Source organism: Cornus florida, unplaced genomic scaffold, assembly GCF_030987335.1.
Source record: "Cornus florida cultivar Cherokee Brave unplaced genomic scaffold, ASM3098733v1 CherokeeBrave_3.0.0_Hap2_Chr08, whole genome shotgun sequence".
NCBI lineage: Eukaryota > Viridiplantae > Streptophyta > Magnoliopsida > Cornales > Cornaceae > Cornus > Cornus florida.
The window spans coordinates 23,107,621-23,128,796 of record NW_026775578.1 but is presented as its reverse complement, the minus strand read 5'-3'; the positions used below and the strand labels follow the sequence as shown (position 1 = coordinate 23,128,796).

At 35.5% G+C, this 21,176-nt stretch overlaps 2 protein-coding genes across 3 annotated transcripts; one reads left to right on the top strand and one right to left on the bottom strand.

The window, feature by feature from the left end:
* Window positions 1–3,947: 3,947 nt before the first annotated feature.
* Window positions 3,948–9,912, top strand: LOC132270806 (protein yippee-like). The gene is made up of 5 exons (XM_059772009.1): window positions 3,948–5,628; window positions 7,679–7,722; window positions 9,038–9,146; window positions 9,259–9,314; window positions 9,490–9,912. The coding sequence occupies exons 1-5, from the start codon at window positions 5,533–5,535 to the stop codon at window positions 9,572–9,574; spliced, it is 390 nt and encodes a 129-aa protein (XP_059627992.1). The 5' UTR covers window positions 3,948–5,532; the 3' UTR covers window positions 9,575–9,912.
* A 1,241-nt stretch (window positions 9,913–11,153) lies between these two features.
* Window positions 11,154–18,262, bottom strand: LOC132270804 (arginyl-tRNA--protein transferase 2-like). Of its 2 annotated transcripts, none has more exons than XM_059772007.1 (6): window positions 17,865–18,262; window positions 15,722–15,760; window positions 14,757–14,907; window positions 13,078–14,223; window positions 11,940–12,252; window positions 11,154–11,528 (listed from the first exon to the last, which is right to left on the bottom strand). In XM_059772007.1, the coding sequence occupies exons 1-6, from the start codon at window positions 18,001–18,003 to the stop codon at window positions 11,421–11,423; spliced, it is 1,896 nt and encodes a 631-aa protein (XP_059627990.1). In that variant the 5' UTR covers window positions 18,004–18,262; the 3' UTR covers window positions 11,154–11,420. The 2 variants fall into 2 exon arrangements, with proteins under 2 accessions (XP_059627990.1, XP_059627989.1); XM_059772006.1 differs by having other exon boundaries at window positions 11,154–11,537; window positions 17,865–18,261.
* Window positions 18,263–21,176: the final 2,914 nt, after the last annotated feature.

Below are 21,176 nucleotides of genomic sequence, written 5' to 3'. Positions count from 1 at the left end.
AAATTCCAGAAATTGGGGTTGGGCATGTTTTACAAACATATTACTCCCTAGTATATTATTATATGGGTATCTGGTGAAATTAAGTGCAAAAACTATTCTTTAAGTAAATCCCATCTAATGCTAAATCATTGAGAGTCTTCATTCTAAAGGGTGATTCAAGGATAAGATTAAATGCCAGAAATTGGGGTTGGGGTTTCCACAATTGGATTAAATACCCAATTAAGCATACATGTTTTACAATAACAAACAAAATATTTATCCACCTAAATTAAACGTACGGTCCATTATATGCAGACTAGAAAATTTTCAAGATTCACAATTCATCACATGCCAAACATCTACCAGTTGCAATTAAGCTCCCACAGTGGGTGAAGTGAGGGGTTCGAGTCTCACAGTGCACATTTGTGTCAGTGTGTGAATATTAACCTAATAAAATAAAAAAGAAAATCAACTGAAAATTTGCACTCACCATCCCATACACAAGTATGCATTCTCTCTTTCCCAATGCAAAACTTAGTCCCGTAGCAAACTCCAAAGCCTTCGGAGGACGGTGATCCGTGACACCATCCCCTTTTACCTTGTTAACGTCACTTTTTCTACTTCATCATATAATTTGACCCTTTTTTTTTTTCTTTTTTTTTACGACTTAGCAACGTCATCTTTCCAAACATGTCATGGAACAATCCCACAGGCCCATGGGTCATTGAAACAAAAATAAAACATCATATAAAGCCCATGTCTCAACCTAACAATTCAAGCCCAATCAGTACATAGGAGTGAATATTTAAAGCAACAAGTATCTTTTTATTTTTTTATTTTTTTTATTTTTTTTTTTTTCAGGTAAAATACTTATGGACACACTCACAAAGCTCAAAGCCTCAAACACCTCATTTTTTCTTTGAGACACTAGAGATTATATCAGTTAAGCTAATAATGATGTAATGATATTTTAAGTAATATGTCATTATCACAAATATACAATTCATGTAAGCAAATTTTTTCTGTTTTTCAACACGTTAATTTTATTTTTCAACACAGTAAATTTTTAACATATTAAATCTGATTTGAAATAGATAAATATAATGTGTTAAAATTTGATTTAATTTTATTAAAAAACCTTATAACATTGCATTGTAATAACACTATATTATATAACATTAAACGATCACGGTGTATTGAACGGTCACAATTACTTACACGTGTGATTGTCCATTATAATACTACTCACATTGAACTCGCATTGTAACGGAAATTCCGTCTCAATAAATTAACAAATCTTCTTTGACCTTGATTAACAGCCTCCACTAATTTATATGTAAAACAAATGTAACAAGCAATGTTGAGCCAGGATTGAGCACTTCAGTTTGCCTTGATAATATAATCACACCTAACCATTATCCATAAAAAAGGAAACTCGTGCCATCCCATTCAAATTGTCTGTCATTGCATTAATTTTTCATATTGGCATGCACTGACTTGAGTAGAAAATCAAATTTATTTATTAATTTATCATTATTCTAAAGTTTATAAATTGAAAAAAAATGTTTTTTTTTAGTTTTAAGAGCAACTCTTAAAGTATATATGTCATACACTTCTATTTGATTTATCACTCATAAAACAATTTTCTATTTTCAAATAATTAAAAATCAAAAAATTGTACAAACAGTCTTCTATTTGATTCAATTTTTTAAAAATTATTTTATAAAAATTCAATTATAAAAATATTTATTTTCATATAACTAACTTTTATAATTGTTAATAATATAATAATCCACACCCAACAGTCAGTCGTAAAAAAAGGAAGCTTGGGCGATCTCATTCAAAGTTTCTGTCATTGTATTAATTCTTCATATTCGCATGCATTGAGTAGAAAATGCTCATTAAAGAGATTTTCTTAGAAACAAAATTATTAAATTATTTATCATTATTTTTCTTTTTGGAAAAGTTTATGAATTGATAGAAGTTTTTTTTAGTTTCGAGAGCTCCTCTTAAAGCACATATGTCACAATGTGCTTATTTGAGTCATAAGTTAAAATAAAAAATTATTTTCTTAGTCTCCGTTTGTTTCAATATAAAGAATTTTTTAAAAAAAATATATATTTTTCAGGTAAAATATTCTTTTATTTTTTATTTGACAAAAGTTTACGTCAAGGTTGAAGTTAAGTCCATCGGGCGAAACATATAAAATAATTTGTCGAAAATTTATGGATAAATTATTTTTGTTAAATTTTAATATTTTTTTCTTCGTAAATATTTTACAACAACCAAACACCATAAAATAAAAAAAATATTTTACGTCTAAACAAACGAAGTCTTAATGGAGATTTTTTCCTTTTTTCTTTATAGATTAAGATGCTCATTAAAGAGATTTTCTTAGAATCAAAATTATTTATCATTATTTTTCTTTTTGGAAAAGTTTACGAATTGATAGAAGTTTTTTTTTAGTTTCAAGAGCTCCTCTTAAAGCACTTATGTCATAATGTGCTTATTTGACTCATAAGTTAAAATCAAATTTTATTTTTCTTAATGGAGATTTTTTCCATTTTTGTTTATAGATTAAATCTTGGTTTAAAATAGCTTTGACCGTTGCCGAACGGGTGGGTGATTCCTATTGACATTTAATTCAACAATTATTATGACATAATGTAGAGTAAAAATAGGTCAAAAAAATATACTCACTCTATCCTATATTAAGTGTCGTCATTGAAAACTGTAATTGAGAGGGAATTTGAACTGAACCTTTTTAAATATATATATATATATATATATTGATGAAACGATGTTGTAAAGGGCAAATTACATATAGCACCCACGAAATTTTCATCTAGTGTACCTAGATAGAAGTATGCGCCAACAATTAACAGCAAAGTCTAAATTGACTAGTTGACTTTTGGAGATAAAGATAAATTTACTTATATGACCTTAATGCATATAACCATTGTTTAAAAGAAAATTCTGGAAGGGAATGAGTGAGTGTAACTTATTGTTTTACCCCTCTTATATTCCCCTCATTTTTTTATGATTTATTTGTCATTTTAGATTTCAATAAATCATATTTACCCTAGATCATGTTTATTTGTTTATTTGTCACATTTCAATTGATCATTTTAAGGTTTACATATAAAAAAAATCAATATTATCTCTATACTTTTGTCCTTTTGGAGTGATGTAATTTCAATTCAATTAATGGACAATTTGGTCTTCTCACAATAACAAGGTTATTTTTGTCCAAAAATATAGTTACCATACACTGATTTGAAGCATCACTCAAGAAACCACAAGGATGGTTGACCAATATATGCAGGGCGGAGCTCCCTGTGGGCTAACATGTGCTATAACCCATGTCCAAAAAAAAATAAATAAAATTAGAACTACCAATTTTTATTAGCCATAGCCATAGCCAGCCATAATATAATATAAATGATAAATGATCCATCCTAAAAAAAATAAGCCTAAAAACAAATTAGAACTAAAAGATTGAAGAAGACTAAGGTGTTTGGAATGATATAATATTATTTTTTGATTTTTATTTTCCCTGCTTGAAATTTTTTAATTTTTTCTTTAGTTCCCTATTTTCAAATCCTAACTCCACTTCTAAATATATGGCGTATATTTTTATATAAGTGTCGTTGGTGCTATCTAGAATTTGCCCTTATGCAAAAGTACAGATTGTTATTTATTTATTATTATTTTTTTAATGTAACATGTTGTTACAGAGTAGTCATTTTGATTGGAGCAATGCTTACATCTCCGCAGGGAGGTTGAAGCATCTCCCTGCTGACGTGGCTACCTAATATTATGACACCTGTTAATAATAAAAAATAATATTAATATGGGCAATGCCCATTTTTTACGGGTTAAACCCTTTTCTCCTCGTCACTATCTTTTCTCTTTCAATACTTACCTAACTGCCGCCCCCAATAAACCCATTTGGAACAAACAAATTTTGTAGTTGTCCAAATATGAACGGCAAGAATACTCATTCAACTCTCTCTCTAGCGCACTCTTAATCTCTTTCCTTGTTTCCATCTTCTCTAAGATCCGGACTTGTTTATAAAACGATGGAAGAAGGTTGTAGATTGCAAGAATTTTGAATTGAGTAATCAAATTTAGATGATTCTAGGAAATTAAGAAATTTCTGACCTATAAAGGAATGATTGAAAAATGAACAGCAAGAACACTGTGGTCACAACTCGCTCTCTCTCTCCTTGTTTCCTGCTTCTGGATCTACCTACCCACAACCGGCCGCCGCAGTAGCACCACCATCAAAGGGCGGCAGCATCACCACCACCGACGGCAGAGGCAGCAACACCATTCCCATTTCAATGCCCTAAATTACAGAACCCAATTCCTTCAAAAAACTAGAAAATACTATCCCAATTCCCCCTCAACCTCAATATCATCCTATTATTCCTCCTCCTCCTCCTCCTCCTGTCGCGCTGCCGTTGTCTTCGTCGCTGCCTCAATCCCAATCTCAATCCATAACTAACTCTATCGAAGACGACCCAAATCAGTTCAAAGTCTATGCTTGGTAATAAACGCGTCTATAGTCTATTTACAATTCTTCAACCAGCTTTTCTTTTCCTCGTAGATTCTTTTCTTCCAAACACCCAAAACTCTTTCCTTTTAACCCTGTTCAAATTCAGCTAAAAACCCAGAAAAGATAAGGAGCAAAAATTTGATCTTTATATATATATATATATATATATATATATGATCATCCTAGTTTAGAATTGCTGGGTTTCCAGAGAAAAAGACGTTGGATTTGATTTTTTATTTTCTGACCTGGGTCATTTTCTTTCAGTCAGTTGAGAGAAAAAAGATGATGGGTACTAAACTTGGAGCTTTGGTGTGTGTTCGGTTTGTTTATTGTGGGTAGATTTGTGGTGGAGAAGAACAGCTTGAAGGTTACTTCACCTGACTGGTTGAAAGATGTTGATGAATGTGCAGATGAAAATGGGTTTGTTGCGGCGGCAGATAGATTAGGTATTGAGAGAGAGAAGAGAGTGATAAGGAGAAATGGGTTTAACCCATAAAAAATGTGTATTGCACATATTAACATCAATTTTTTGTTGGGGACATGTATCAGAATATTAGATGGCCACCTCAGCAGGGAGCAAGCATTGTTCATTGCGAATTTAACACCGTATTATGTTGATATGGTGCCTGATATATCGATTCTCTGTTTCTTTCAACTTGGGTTATTCAGGAGCTAACTTCCTCATTATTCAATCTTTTATCCTCTCTCTTTCTACACGCATTCTTTATTTTGTTCACTTTTGTCTATTTCTTCACGTACAATACAAACGCTTCACCATCCTCGACCCTTCGAATCTTATACTATATGATTGATTATGTACATTATTGATCCATCTTCTTTGTACCCTTTTCATGAATTAACTTCATTTTAACAGATTTTGTGTTTGCGTTGAAGGGGAAGTAAAGTAAAGTAAAGTAAGGTAAGGTTTATAGAGAGAGAGAGAGAGGGGAGAGTTTTTAGAGAGAGAGAGAGAGAGAGAGAAAGGGGGACAAATGGGCAGGCTATTTGTGGTCACTCTTGAAGGCAAGATCTACAGCTGCAAGTACTGCCGAACCCATCTTGCTCTCAGTGAAGATATCGTCTCCAAGGTTTCTCCTTCTCTTCTCAACCTCTGATCGATCAGTTCTTTCAATCTAGTGAATTCTTTTCCCCATTTTATGTGGTCTTTGTTTGTCAAATTGTGGATTTGTTTTTTCGTGTTAGTAATTGATTGTTCTGAAATATGATGTTTTTGTAATTTTTAGATATTCAATAGAGGACTTGTTTGTAAGAGATGAGGAATTAAATGCAAATCTATTGATTGGGTTTCTCTAAAATTGCATCAGTTTGATAGCAAGCTGATAAAGAAAGAGTTTATGATGCTTTATTGGATGATTCCAGCTCTTGTCACCTTAATAAACGAGGGATTGGTAAGACCCATTAGGGCTTTTGTCCTTTGAAGGCCAATCTTGTTAATCAATTGTAGTGGGCTTGGGTTGCAGTGATATTTCTACCAGGTTTAGGATGTCAGTTGAATGATTAGATTCTATTTTGTTGTGACAAATACTGCCATAACACAATCAAGAAATCCACAGAAAAGTAAACATGCTACCCACAAAGAACACAAAGATTTACATGATTTTGTGTAAAATCTACCGGACCTAGATTTTACTAAGCGAATTACGAATTTCAGCCCCCAAACCCCTCTCTCTAACACTCTCTAATCTGCAACTATTAGTGTTCTCTCTGAACACACCCTAAACCCTAAATGCTGGGCCACAAAAGAGTTCTAGAATCGGGTCCATGAATTGCAAAAGGAAACACGACTCAGGCCAAAACAAAATTCGGGCCACAACTTCGCATATTTTCTCTACTCCAACTGTGAATGGAAGGAGGATGTTATTGTGCTCCTCCAGCGAGAAATTATTTGATGGCCTTTGGTGGAGCATGGTGGCCAATCTGGATTTGTGAAGGAACCGGGATTAGTCAGGATGTGTCGAGTTATTTTGTGTTAGTTGCTGTTTACTGGGTCTCCATTTATTGGAGTGATGTTCTTTAAACATTTGTCTCAACATATATATTTCTTCATAGATACTTATGCTTGGTAATTGAGTTATATAATTTTATTGATATTCTAAATAAAAAGTTGCATTTCACTAGGATTTAGAGGAGGTTCCTGTTGCAAGTTAAATAGCTTGAAACTTAATGAATTAAGTCCCTAATTTCTTGGTTGGGAATTTTCCAAGTACTTAATTTTACATACATTCCCCTGGACCTATACAAAGTATTAACATTTCATACTTTCTTCTAAGTTCTAGTTTAATTGGAAATGAAACATTTGATGGATTAGGATATTGGGAATGTTTAAAACCTTGAATTAATGTGACTTCTTTCTTCCTGATTGGTGCCTTTCCCACTAACAAGTTTTTAGTAGATCTTTTTGGAGTGTCCCATTAATAAGTTTTTAATAGATCTTTCCAGAAAGTCATTAATCAGTGTGGCTGATGATTTTGAAAAGCTTGGGTTTTAGAAATTTCATTCCATTTACCTAGCGCTTTTACTCCAAACATTGCATACTTAATATATATGCAAGCAACTCAATAGACTGTTTCTGATGGATCTACTGCTCCTTAATGTAAAGCTAATGCTCTCTCAAGAATATATGGTGGATCTTTGCTTTCAAATGTTTCTTTACTTTGGCAGGCCAATCTGTCTAGCTCAATTTACTAAACCTGATTTAAATGACCTTTTCACTTCTACAGTTTGTTGAAAATAATTATTTGACCTTCGTAAGTATGCAGAAGCAAGAATTTATGGATGCGCATACATGGCTTTGTATATATAACTTTATATATGCGTATGTGTTTATATATCTATATATATGTTTACAAATAGCTAGTATGTTAATATAGGAGAAGACGTGGTCCTAAACAGAGTGGAAAAGGCGGAGTGCTGTACTCTGGGCAATTTCAAATAATCCTCTTGGGGCTTAAACAAAATTACTATATTTCCTTGATAGCTAAACATATCCGTGTCACATTTAGTTACTTTTAATTTTTTTAATTTATTTAAATATTTGAAGTCAAATCTATAATTAGTTGGAATTTTATGCAAAGCAAATTTTCTGACTACATGTTTTGCCTCTGTTCTTCTATTCAGTCTTTCCACTGCAGGCATGGGAAGGCTTACCTCTTCAATAAGGTGTAAGTTTTTCTTGTTTTTGGGCACCCCGTTACTACACGAACCAAAATTCTCTGGGCACAACTTTGTATTTAACAAAATCTCAAGATTTATGGAGCCATGAGATGCAATTTTTGTTATATGAACAACAAAAAATTTATTATTTATACACCTTTCTTTCTTCTGGCTTCTTCATTTCGCTATTGTTGAGTGCTTTTTTTTTTTTTTTTTTTTTCTTCTCTTCTCTTCTCTTCTCTTTCTTTCCTTCCTTTTTCCCAGAGATGGTGTGGTGTTGGTAATGCGGGAAGATACTACCTTTTCCATGTTGGATCCTTCCGTACATTTACTATAAGGAAAATATCCATGTGTGACAGTGCAATGTAAAAGCCTCTCTCCAGTCTGGGGAGGAAGAAAAGAAAAAACTAAGCAGCCCAACTGGGCTGCAGTATAGAGAGAGAAATTCTAAAAAAGGTAGGAGAGTAAATTGCATTTGGAAAACTTCCTTGTCTATCAACCTAAGGATTGAAATGGATTCTTGTCCCTAGGATGATGTTTATAGTTTGTTGAAGGCTATTTGTAACCTAATTTACCTTTTCAAATGCTTGACGTACATGAAAGTTTAACTCTTTCACTAGCTTAAACTTGTTCTGCATAGTCCAATATCTTCAAAGACGCTCATCATGACCACATATAATGTTATAAGCTCCTTAGGTCAGTTTCAATTTAAATTTCTCTCATCACCTCAGCTATATTATTTATTGTATTTCCTTGGGGGTGGATATATTGCTTTTGTGAAATATAATTGAGCACAATTACCACACCTGCCGATCTTTTTTTTCTTTTTTTTTTTTTTGCTTGCACCTCATAGTTCCAAATGAAGATAAACACTTTTAAGTTGCTTGTTTGGCTTGCTTTTGTTCTATATGCACCAAGGCGCACTTATCTGTTGTTTCTTCGAACTTTGAAGCGTGTGAAATTCTTTTTTAGTATTGAAACATTGTTTCTATGCAACAAGGAAGTAGCCATTATTTACTGGGAAAAAAAAAAAAAATGAATTAGCATTGTTGTCTCAAAGCCTTAATTCTTTCAGTCCCATTTTCCAATTGCTGTATCTTCAGATTTGTCTGATTGGAACAGGATAGCGAAATGTAATTCTGTAACTGCAGGTATCAAAATTGGGCAATTAAGCTAAATGTGGAGTAGGATATTCAAGGATTGATTTTATTGGCATGCCCAATTATGTCTCTTTTACACTTGATTAGTCACTGCCGAGTGCTGAGTTCATATTTGCAACTTCAGATCATCTTATAATCTATACTTGCCTTCCATTTTTGACAGAGTGAATGTCACTATTGGAGAGAAAGAAGAGAGAATGATGATAACTGGAATGCACACAGTTGCTGACGTTTTCTGTGTTGGGTGCGGATCAATTGTAGGATGGACATATGTAAGATCAGGAGGCAGATATTCTACATTAATCTTCTATATAAATAAATCAATACATATTATGTATATATTCCTTTATTGTTGCTGTTAGTTAGTGGGATGATTGATTTCAGGAGGCTGCCCATGAAAAGAGCCAAAAGTACAAGGAAGGGAAATCCGTTCTTGAGCGGTCAGTAGATAAGATTATATGGTTTTTAAAAAGTTGACCTTCAATTTAAAATTTATTTTGTAATATTTCAGTTGAGTTCTTTCATTTTAACTTGATTCAACCACAACCGCCCCCACCCAAAAATCTTTCCCGGTATATATTTGATGTTTGAGATCTGGATTTTTTGATTGAGTAGGTTTAAGGTCTCGGGTCCAGATGGAAGCAACTACTGGGCCACTCATGAAGCACATGTCAGTGGAAGTGATGCAGATGATGCTTGATTTACTCTTCATTTCCAACTTTCTTCATTCCAATTGTAAATTCTTTCCCCAGTGTTCCTGTTCAACTTGTGGATTCTTGATTTGGTAATTTCTCATTTCAGCAAAGCTTGATTTCGCTGCCCGAATAACATGTATCAAAGACTCCATTGTTCACACTGATTTATGCTAAATCAGAACCTCTCTTCAAAAATTTAAAAATTCTAACAGTGAATGCACTTCGGGTTAGGAGGCTCTTATTTTGAGCAGTACCCTGTTGTTATTAGTCCATATGTTTGCTATGTGTGCCAAAACTCTTACATTGCTGTCTGCATAATATAAGCATTCAACATTGTCATTCATTGTTCGAGTTAATAACTGTCTTGATCAAAACAGAATGCAAGCATGTTTTTTTGCATGAAATTGCGTTTTTCATATGGTAGATAACCATATAACTTTTGAGAGACAAATTGATGATACTTTAGCTAGATTTCATATTGGAAATTGACATGTGAATAAGCTGTAAATAAGGGCCATAGCTCAAACTAACATGTTTGAGCGGGTTGATTTTAAGAATAATCACTTCGTGCAAAATAATATTCAAATTATAGACAGATTTTCTCTCTCTTATTTATTAATCAATTGAACCTATCTTCTTTTTTCTTTTTTTTCCTATCAATTGAACTTATCTGAATTGGTTGAATTCTGTAATATGTTACATCAATCCAAATTTAGTGATTTATCAGACAAATCTATAACATCTCTCAAGGTGTGCCCTGTTGTCTGTTTTGCTTGGTCTTTGTCACGCCATGTGCATATAATGCTTCTATTGCATCAATCAAACAAATACATATGAGGCGTGAACATTTATAAACCACTTATTTGGTTAGCATATGGAGGGCAATAGAAAAGCACATTTTCAAACAACCCGAAAAAGTAATTTAATTCTGAAAACAATAGGCACCAAACAATGATTAATGTCTATAGAGCTGGACGATTATGATGGAATAATACTAATAAGCAAATCGTGTCAGTTAAGAAATTTGACAATGCGAAAGCTTCCGAATAAACTGTTTGTAGCATGAACCATTACATAGAATTGACTTGCTCATCTTTTTCCTTTCTTTTGGTTAGGTTGTGACCAGAGAATTCATTGCAAACTTGGGAAGATAAAAACTTCACATAAAAACATCATCTTATTTAAGGATCGATTCACAGACCAGTTACTCTTTTAATCACGCATTGACATGGCACGGAAAATATGCTATACCTGCAGAGATCACTTCTTACGGTCACAGATCAAAGTTAAAATTATTGAAGCCCTATAAAGAATATAAATTGAGTTTCACATATTTTGAATGACAAGCCAAGCCATTATAATCCCGGTCAGCCAAGCCAAGCCAAGCCATTGAGTTTCACATATTATACGTGATTAAGCAGTTGAACCGGTATACTTGAGTTCGTGCACTATAATCCCGGTCTCAAAGGCATTTTTTCTTTTGTTTACAGAGGGTATGCCCTCTTCCTTTTTGTATTGTAATAGTTGGTCCTTTTGCAATACAACATCCATTAATGAAAAAAAAAAAAAAAATGGAAAACAAAGTTTGTGTCCAAAATATTAACTTACACCAAATTTGGTGAACCATTTCAATCGGCAGGCAAAGAAAGTACATTATAGGGTGACCGGTATTCATACAATCCACAAGATGAGCCTTTACTTCTGTATTCGATCACGGATCAAACAATAAAAAGGAAAAACATACGCAAGAAATAATAACTCCATAACAGCTCTGTAGATCGCTAGCCATGAATCAGGCAGGAATACTTATTTGTAGTTGAGATCCGAAAAATCTTGTAAATAGTTGTTGAATCACCCCAGTGAATAAACCATTCGCTCAGAGAGCTCTACACCAACAGTCCTCATGTATCTATGCAGTTGGGTTTCAAGGTAGGTCCTTTGAGGAGGACCAATAGCAATCTGTAGACCCTTCAGAAGAAATACGAAGTGATGAGTAAAAAACAGACCAATATATCAAAATGGATGGAAAAGGTTGAACCAGATCTTCCAGACAGGTTACACAAATATAATCCCGTGTCGAACACTGGTAACTTAATTTTCTTGTTTTGTGTAGTGGAATCTGTCAACCCAAAGCCCGTAGACATCTTATGTAGGACAGGATGATCAAGACTATTCAATGGCTTAAGGATGAGACCAATTGCAGAGAAAAACTTGAATTGAGAAAAGCATATACAACATACAACCAGTATATATATAAACACATATATATATTTCTTCTTTGAAATTCCACACAGAATGAATACTGACTAGTTTTATGGATTCAAACATATGGAATAAAATATACTTTAAAAGCGACGTAACTATACGTACCTTATATCTCAGACGGGATCCTTTCAACCCAATCAAAATATTGCTGACATCTCCACCTTCTATTTCCGGTGATGTCAGACCATTGGTTTCTAGGCCTGACTCATCGTCAGAATCTTCAGAATCAGTATCAGCCATTTCTTCGTTTTCATCAATAAAAACATCATTTGAGTCTTCTATGCCAGGGTCATCATGCTGGTCCGTATGTTCTCCAAGAATGTCAGGTGCTGAGGAATCTACATTTTGTGAGGAATCAGACAACACAACATATGGTTTTCTATCAAGCAACGGCCTTGCGATATCAAATGGAATCCACCTGAAGAGAGAAGTTAAGTTGTCAGAAAAAGAATAAAAAGAGCATGAAGCCTACAGTGGTCCCGTCTAAAACCTTGAATGTCACTTTAACGTGACCATTTGGTAGAACCCTGCAACCTTTAGTTACTCAACAAGTAGCAGAGCAAATACTGGATCAAAGTAATAAATGATTAGTCTGGGATTGAATATCACATAATAACATGATCAACTCAAGAACAAGTGAAGCACGGATACCCTTTTTGTTTAAATCAATCCAAAACCTATATCAAGTTCGTTGGCTTGATCCATGAGACCATCACTCATTGAAAATTTTGACACTGCCTGTAATCCAATGCATCATTTTAAGGACTGAGCATTATGTGTCGATCTCCCCAGAGTACAAACAAACCTCTGAATTTAGGATGAATGCATAATACAACTCAACTTACATAAATACAATGCCCCGCCAATGTAAATGTCACCCATCTGGCCATCTCAGATTTATATCATAGGAGATTAGAACGATATGTTAGGGTGACTTATCTTATCATGCTACTTTAGATAAAAGTAATCTTACAATAATTTGACACATTAAATTTCCAGATTTTGGAGTCCAACATCCTCCATTCATTAATATCCTTTACTATTGACAATTCCTTTTGAGGGGTCTATCTTGTGTTGGCATGAATGACTAAGCATATGTGACTCAGATGCAAGATGCTCCAAATCTCCCATATGAATCAGAAATAAAACAATAAATATATTTCACCACTTTTCTAGCATTTATGTAAATGTTATAGGCCCAGAAATTTGCTGGTCAATTGCTTAATGCAGAAAAAGAACTTACTGGTAACGAAGAGGACATAGAAGCTCAGATGGGCGATATGCTGCTTTATATCTCATTTTGCTGCAGGAATGAATGTAATAGCCAAGATAATAATACTGGAGGCTAGGACAATGGACTTGGTTCTCTTTGACCCACTCTACTTCTTGTATGGCCGAATACTTTCCTAGAGACAAAAAAGCAAGGTCTGGATCCCAGAATAGATATTTACTCGACAAACAATTTGGGAGAATATCTATCACACCAACTGCGACTAGCCGGCCATCGATCACATATTGCTGATGGAAAGAACCAAAACCACATGGGGGAACTGTACCATCGCCAGTTGAAGGAACAAAAACTAAGGGAGTATCAACCAGAAACCTCCTGTATGAGCTTTCTGTAACATGATCTGGTGTATCATTGTGCACTTTAAGCTGGTATCTCCTATACAACGCATATTCTTCTGGATCAAAACTGGACCTCTTCAAAAGGATCTCAATCTTTTGTCTCTTTACCTGAGGACGTTCGCATATCTTCAAGCAACTCCTTTTACTTCCATTTCCTGTGGGAGACTCTTTAGAAACTGTAAATTTGTTAACCTCTTCATCTAAACAAGCTTGTTTTATCGCAGAATAGAAGTTAATGTGTCCATTGCAAGCTTTGATTGACAAATCAGAGGTTTCTGCCAGCTGATTTAAAGAATATGCCAGTTTTTCCGCAATCATTTTCGGGGTCAGTTCAAGAGACTCATCATTTTCTCCCACAATACGTCTTGACAGTTCTGGATGGTGCACATCCTTCTCAACCTGCCTTAAAACAGCGGCAATCTGGAATGAAACATTGCTGGAGTACAAGAGAACTTCTGATCCTTCAACTAGCCGCTTCCTCTTGGCTTGTGAAACTCTTTTGACAGATGCTTTTGGTAATTGAATATCACAAGGGAACTCCCCATTTCCAATGCATGCACGTACTGCATTATTGATCTGGTTTGACAAATAATGCATAAATTGTTCAGCTTTCTTCTTTTCTTCAGCGTTACACACCAAGGCTTCCCCCGCCGCAGAGCTTTTAATTTCATTAACGGAGTGGCTGCATGAACCCTTAAAATTACCTGCCTCGGATGTGATCTCATCTTGTTTTTTAGCATCCAATGTGCCATCTAGAAACCTATAGGTTATACATTGCTGCTGTCAATAATTCCAGTTTAATTTCTTCTCAAGAAAGCTGGGGTATATAGAGAATTTAAGAATATCTGGAATAATCAAATTGGTCAATGCACAAAGGAGAGTGGTATTAACTATTCTGCAATCCACTCAACCTCCAAATAATTTTATTTTCTAAAAGGAAAATAAGACAACGGTTCAAGAAAATCGCAACCTTCCGAAGATTCTGTTGAAAGATAAGAATATAAAATAAAATTTGACAAATGCATTGAATACAACCATAAGACCAAGTATCTTTCTGCACAGGATATCCCCAAGTTTAGAACCCCTAACGTTTTATTGGTTTTAATCATTTTTATCTCTATTAGGCATCCACAAATATGCGATGAAGGCAAGGATGATGATGATGATAGATCCACAATGCCAGTAAGTATTCAGGTAAATCAGATTTTACTTGAATGCATTTAAAAAAGAAAAAAGAAATACAACATCTTCAACACCGCCATGAAAAAATTAAAGATGGTAATATGAAAATACCTTTGCATTCGTTTAGCCACTCGAAGTTGCTCTTTGGAAGGAATGAAATCACTGGCCTTCAGACGAATAGTATAAGAAGGGCAGCATGTTCTTTCCATCTCAGGTTTGTAAAGGAAAGAACCAGATCTTCTCCAACCTCTGTCAAGAAGAGCTACAGCGAAGTCTTTTTTTGTTAGGGGGATTAGTGTCAAAAAGAGCAACAGCAAAGCATAGGGCAGCCAAAAAAAGGAAAGAGCTAGCAAAGGTGCTAAAAAATATTAATCAGCATTTATCCTATCAAAGTTGAAGGGCAAAGGCTTTTAAAACAACTAACAGTAAACAGAAGTTGAGAGGTAGAAGTAAAATGACAAATTCCCACAATAGAAGTAATAAAAGTAACAAAGAAACAAAAAGCATGACTTTGAGGCTGAAACCACAAAAGAAAGAAAAGCTACCTGCACGCAAATGCAAGTATAGCATGGATAACTTAAATACAATCACCTGAGTTCCAGATTTAACATGCTGCATTTCTCCCCAATGGTTCAGCTAATCCAAACTAAATTGCATGTGTTCTAAATTTTGTGAAATATCAAATGGATCTAAATATTAGTAGTTGTCAACATAATGAGAGTTGTAATTACGGACTCTGTGTGGCAGAAGGGGGGTTCAGTCTGATTAACTTGTAACATGAAGGTAGATGTACATAGCACTAACAATGGTGCACCACAGAGAGAAGGAGGAGGGATAGGAGAAGGGGAACTGGGGTTGTGGAGATGGGATGGTGGGGGGATTTATAATACCGTAGCTTACGGAGACCTGTTCTTGTGAATGACAAGAGTTGGTCTACCCTTTGCATGGCATTGAAGTAACACAAACAAGCCATATTGCCTTCCAATTATTGATTGTGTGTGTGTGTATGTGCACGCAGGCTTAAGTAGAACAGGTGCTGAATAACAAAATAAAGTGAGAAACAAAAAAATACCTACCTTGATAGTCATCTACTGTCAGACTGTCTGCCCATAAACCTGCAAAATCAAAGACGAGAATCTCAGAATAAAAAACTACAAAAAACCTATCATGTGGGGTATAATTTTCAGTAGGGCTGCAAATGAATGAAGCAAAGCTTAGCTCGAGATTGTTCAGACTCGGGTCGCTTATTCATGGGCTTAACTTGGGCCAGCTTCTGATGAGTTCATAAAGTTGAGCTCCAACTCAGATGAGTTGTTTGCAAGTAGACTCCAATTGACTCGTGAGCTCATGAAACATATATATGTTTATTTCTTATCATAATTTTGAAAACTTTAACGTTTTAGTATATCTAATCACTTTTTTATCAATAATTATGTATGAAACTTGTCAAAATTACATTATTAAAAAACCTATAAGACGAGTTCATGAGGCGTGTCTGCACAAGCCTATATGCGTCTAGCCTTCACGAGCCTATACAAGCTGAGCCGAGTCGAACATTGTCCTATCTCAGCTCATTTAATAATCGAGCTCGAGCTCGGCTTGTTTGCTTAATGAACAATCACAAATCGGGCATTAAATGAACTGATTTTTTTTAGTTGTGTTTAAAAATTTTGATTACCTACCCAAAATAACATCTAATTTAGTTATTAAATAGTACCCCAACAGCTAAAACATTTACCATGTTATTTAAACCTTTACACAAGGACATAAATTTTTCCGTTTTCTTATCATTTTGTATGAATTGTATGTCCATGAGTGGAATTTGTCTATGAGAGAAACTTTTACAATCTTGGTAATTTTAATTCCCTGTGATAGGCACAATGGTGCAGTATGGCATGAGAAGGAAATATGATTTTGGTAAGACTTGCATATGGAGGTAAGGCTGCGTAAATCAAATCCTTCCCAGATCCTGCATTGGAAAGGGCCTCGTGCACTGGGCTTGCCTTTTTCTTTGCATATTCTCACATGTCCCTCACAGATTTAGGAATAATAATAAATTGATTCAGAAGTTAATCAGTGAGGAAAAAAAGAGTCATAAACATATCTGAGATTAAGAAAGCCATGCTTGTTAAAATTTATTATTTCCAAGAAAAAGTAAAGAAATCTCATGCAACCATTTCAAACACATGAAACATTTCTGGACAAAAATGTTAAAGAATTAGTGTAATCATCGAAATTTTCTACAACAAATGCCAATCACAACGACCTACCATGCATTTTGGTGCATCAAGCTGGGGAATGTCTAAAGGCTAACACATAATTAATTAACGAACTTGTATCATGGATATTATTCAAATGTTTAACTTCAAAAAAAAAAAAAAACATAAAAGAAATGAAAATCATAGCTGACACGTTCATGATGCAAATGTCATTAGTTCTGTAATCTTCTAAAATCTGCCCATGAAGATTGCAAATTCAGAGCATTAAGAAATCACAATCAAACTGGGGTTTTTGAGGGATAAAACTAAAGAAGCTACTGTGGCAGTGAAGGGAAAGAATTGTCGACTACAGTAACAGTTGAAGAGTTGCTTATGTTCTCACTTTAAAAAAAAAAAAAAAAGGCTTAATGATGAACAATAGTCTTATAAATATAAAAGCAAATGGATCATCCTTATGCACCAATATCTTGTAATTGAAGATTGAATGCTTCTTTTGATGAATCAAGGATGAAAAATATGTGTATAATTCAAAATCTCATAAAGACTAGAATTAAAAAAGAGTAAAAAAATAGCTCTATCAATGCATTGAAAGCGATAACTTCCATTTGTAGTCCAAGTTCATATATATCACTTTATTGTCTTTCAAATAAAGTAAATTCCGTTACAACATGTAAAAGTGAACAATTTCATTGTGAAGGCACAAAAAATTGACGTCCTCTCTATCAACAGTTGACGGAACCATCAAAATCGTTATATTGAACAGCGAAGCTCATTAGATATTCAAATTCTCCATCAACAGTTGACAGAACAATCAAATCGTTAAAATGAATAAACAAAGCTATGAAATTCAATCCATCAAACAACATCGAAGCTCATTGGATATTCAAATTATACTTCATCTACCTCCATACCTATATCATCGATAAATTAAACAACAATTATTATGATTACGCATATATATGAATTCCATGCATATATAACAGAGAATTGAAACACCGACCGTGAGATATACTGGTACGGCCACCGGATTTACAATAACCACACGAGCTTCTTCGCCGGCCAACATCAATTACGACGCTTTCGCCTCTGCTGTTTCCACTGCTGTTGCTACTACTAGCTTCGTTTCTCATCTCCGCCATTATCGATCTTCACTCGAATCTTCAACAGTGTTTCGTTACCAGAATTTAGGGTTTTAACAAGATGGACCGCCCACAGGAATCATTTGGTCCCCCACCTCCCCCTCCTCCGTCTCTCTCTAAATTCAGATTGTTTTCTCTCTTTAGATTGAAAGAAAGTCACAGCTCACAATTATTCCGGAGTTATAAACTCGCAACTTGGGCATTTCAGTTGCAGTTGACGCCAATGGATTTAATATTCAATATATGGTTTAAATGCAGATCTGTTGAATCCAAGCTTTGCATGATGCCCTGAGAGCTTTATTTGAAGGTATTTTCGTAATTTCAAAATAATAGGGAGAAAATTTTAAGAAAATTATATTCCCCATTTTATTTTTTTAATGTTAATTGTTTTTAAGAAAATGCTATAATTGTCTTTAATGACTTGTATTAAAGTGTAAAAGTAAAGGGCAAATGTATTATCACATTTTTTTAAAACGAAAATATTCTACTTTAATCTAGAAATTAAATAGACTAGATGTTTTATGGATGTATCTATAATTTAAAATTAAATTGGATTATTTTAGGTGACAATTCTAAAAGAATATATTGCTGATAAAAGTCTTATATAACATTGTAGGTGCAAAATTTCGCTCAACCAATAATGATTAAGAAAAATAAAATAACTTACTCAGTCAATAGTAAAAATAAACAAGAACAATATATGTCGAAGCGTAGAATTGCTTAATCCCTTTATTGGAGGTCTAAGCCTCTATTTATATACAAAAGATTGTAAAATTATGGTAGGACTCGCGTTACTTGTCCTTCAATTCTTTCTATATAAACATTCTTTACTAATGGAGTTCTTTCCATTGTCTAATTTTCCATACATAGAACTTGCCTTGTACAGAACTTCCTATCTTAGAATTTTCCTTCCACGGTAAATCCTTCAACTGGTAGGACTTGTGCATTCTTGAATAACTGGGCTGAACATATTTTGATCCGGCTGGGCTTGAGTCACGGACCGGATGTTAAATATTAACAAGTTGGGCTAATGACCTCTTGATTCGGCCTTGATGGAGGTTGGAAGACAAATAACAATGGTCTTGGGCTAAAAATACACTCAATTTGGGCTTGAGCATGACGGGCCTTATACGTCCTTGGAATGTAGATATGTGTGGTGATGACGTGTACGCTTCTTATTGGAGGGCGTCTTTTTTCCCTCCACACTTTGCCCCAAATTTCATTTTTTATTGAGTGACGGCTCCCATTAAAGAGGGAATTGAAACCGGTTTTTTACTTTGCTTCAGAGACGATTCGAGGACTTTCATTATTACTCCGTCGTACAAGATTCTGCAAGAGTTATATTCGCCCTAGCTGCACTCCTGCGTTTTTCATTCCATCGCCTTGTCAGGTTAGTTTTTTTTCGCATCTTTCTCTTCAATCTTTCATTATGAGTACTTCATCTACTCCCGAACGTATAGACATTGGGGATTCTGAATCCACACCTTCATCTTCCCCCGTTCGCATTAGGGCTCCCCTTCCTAGGGTTTCTACAGATCGTCTTTCGTTGAATCAATTAGGTACTTCCCCCCTTCCAGCCGAGACATCCACCTTAGGCTCTGATAATGTTCTTACTCATGAAGAGAGGAAAGCAATCATCTCTATTCGCCGTATCAAGTTCTCTATTGCTTCGGTAATGGAAGAATTTGATATTCCTGAGGGAGTAGAAATTGTAGAATATCCCGAGGGTGCCGATTTTACCTCCGGCGAGGGAATTGAAGAGAGTGAGTTGCTTCTTTCGGTAGGGCATCTTAGCGCCCTCCGGTTCCCTCTTCACCCCTTCTATCATTTAGTTTTCAACAAGTTAGGTCTTGCCCCCCTTCAGGTAAATCCTAATTTCTTTCGCATCCTTTCGGCATTGTTGGTGCGCCGGAAATTAGAGGCTCTGGATTTGACCTTTGCCGACCTTCTGCTTACTTACAATATATCTAAGCATGGGACCGAGCCTGGTCGCTTCTTTTTTACCTCTCCCCTTCATCAGAGGATATACACGAACCTTCCTTCATCCGAGAAGAAGTGGAAAGAAAGGATGGTTATAGTTAAAGGAAAATGGTTCGTGCCCCAATCAATTACGTTCCCCATCCCGCGCAAGTTCGGGAAATTAGGTATAGAATACTTAACCTCCCTTCATACCAAGTGTTCTGGCTATTTTCCTTGCCAAATCTTAATGTTTCGCCGTACTTATGAGTTTCTTGGTGTTTTTTCAGCTACATTCCCATCATCCGCAGCAAGGAACAGACTTTCTTTTCTTGAGGAACGAGTCTAGAGTGACCCCTCGCCTATCGAGGACCTGCTAACTTCTTCAAACCTCAAGGATATTGCCTCCAGTGCTGTTGCTGCAGACCTCATGGATCTGTCTCTACCATCCTTTGATAGTTTCCCCATGACTGAGGAGGAGATACGGAGGGCTGAGGCTTTAAAAAAGAAAGCCGAAGATGCCCAACCCTTGGTCGTTATTAGATCTACTGAGGGTGAGGTGGAGGCTGAGGAACCACCAATGAAGAAATCTTGCTTCAACCCCCATCCTCTGGCAAGGGCAAGGTCCCTTCTAAAAACAGAGGGAAAAAGGCTGGAGAGGCCGAACCTGAAGATGAAGTCAGGGCATTTGTTCTGGCTGAAACTGGGGCTCCTTGGACTCCTTCCTTCACCAGGGCTGACAAGTCAGTCCTGTATTCAGGAGATTCTGTGATCACAGACCCTTCAGCTGCACTGGCTGTGGCCCGAAGGATGTGGCTCCCAAAAGACGAGGAAGCCATCAGCCAAATAGGGTTGGAACAACTACTCCCCTCTGCCCCGGTCCGGGCCATAGAGGTTCGCATTGCTCCTTCAGAATTATGTTACTCTTGCTTACTTATGTTTCCATTTATGCTCATATTTGTTCCTCTGTTATACAGAGTCTATACCACACCATGGCCCTCTGCGCCACTGCTAAAGCCCAATCCCTTTCCATCAAGAAGCTAGAAAAGGATCTTGACAATGCAGAGAAGAGAGCCACCACTGCCTCTACCAATCTGAAGATAGCTACTGAAGTCAAGGATGTGTATAAGAGGCAGTTGGCTGCCTCTGAGGCTAAGGTGGATTCTCTTCAGGCCGAAATTCAACGCCTGACCGAGGCTCTTACTACTTGCTTCAAG

Coding starts and splice junctions, on each gene's coding strand:
- LOC132270806 (XM_059772009.1), top strand. CDS start 5,533: ATGGGCAGGCTATTTGTGGTCACTCTTGAAGGCAAGATCTACAGCTGC. Junction 5,629..7,678: donor GTGAAGATATCGTCTCCAAG/GTTTCTCCTTCT, acceptor TCTTCTATTCAG/TCTTTCCACTGCAGGCATGG. Junction 7,723..9,037: donor GCTTACCTCTTCAATAAGGT/GTAAGTTTTTCT, acceptor CATTTTTGACAG/AGTGAATGTCACTATTGGAG.
- LOC132270804 (XM_059772006.1), bottom strand. CDS start 18,003: ATGGCGGAGATGAGAAACGAAGCTAGTAGTAGCAACAGCAGTGGAAAC. Junction 14,908..15,721: donor GACAGTAGATGACTATCAAG/GTAGGTATTTTT, acceptor ACTTCGCTGTAG/CTCTTCTTGACAGAGGTTGG. Junction 11,538..11,939: donor GATCCCGTCTGAGATATAAG/GTACGTATAGTT, acceptor TTTCTTCTGAAG/GGTCTACAGATTGCTATTGG.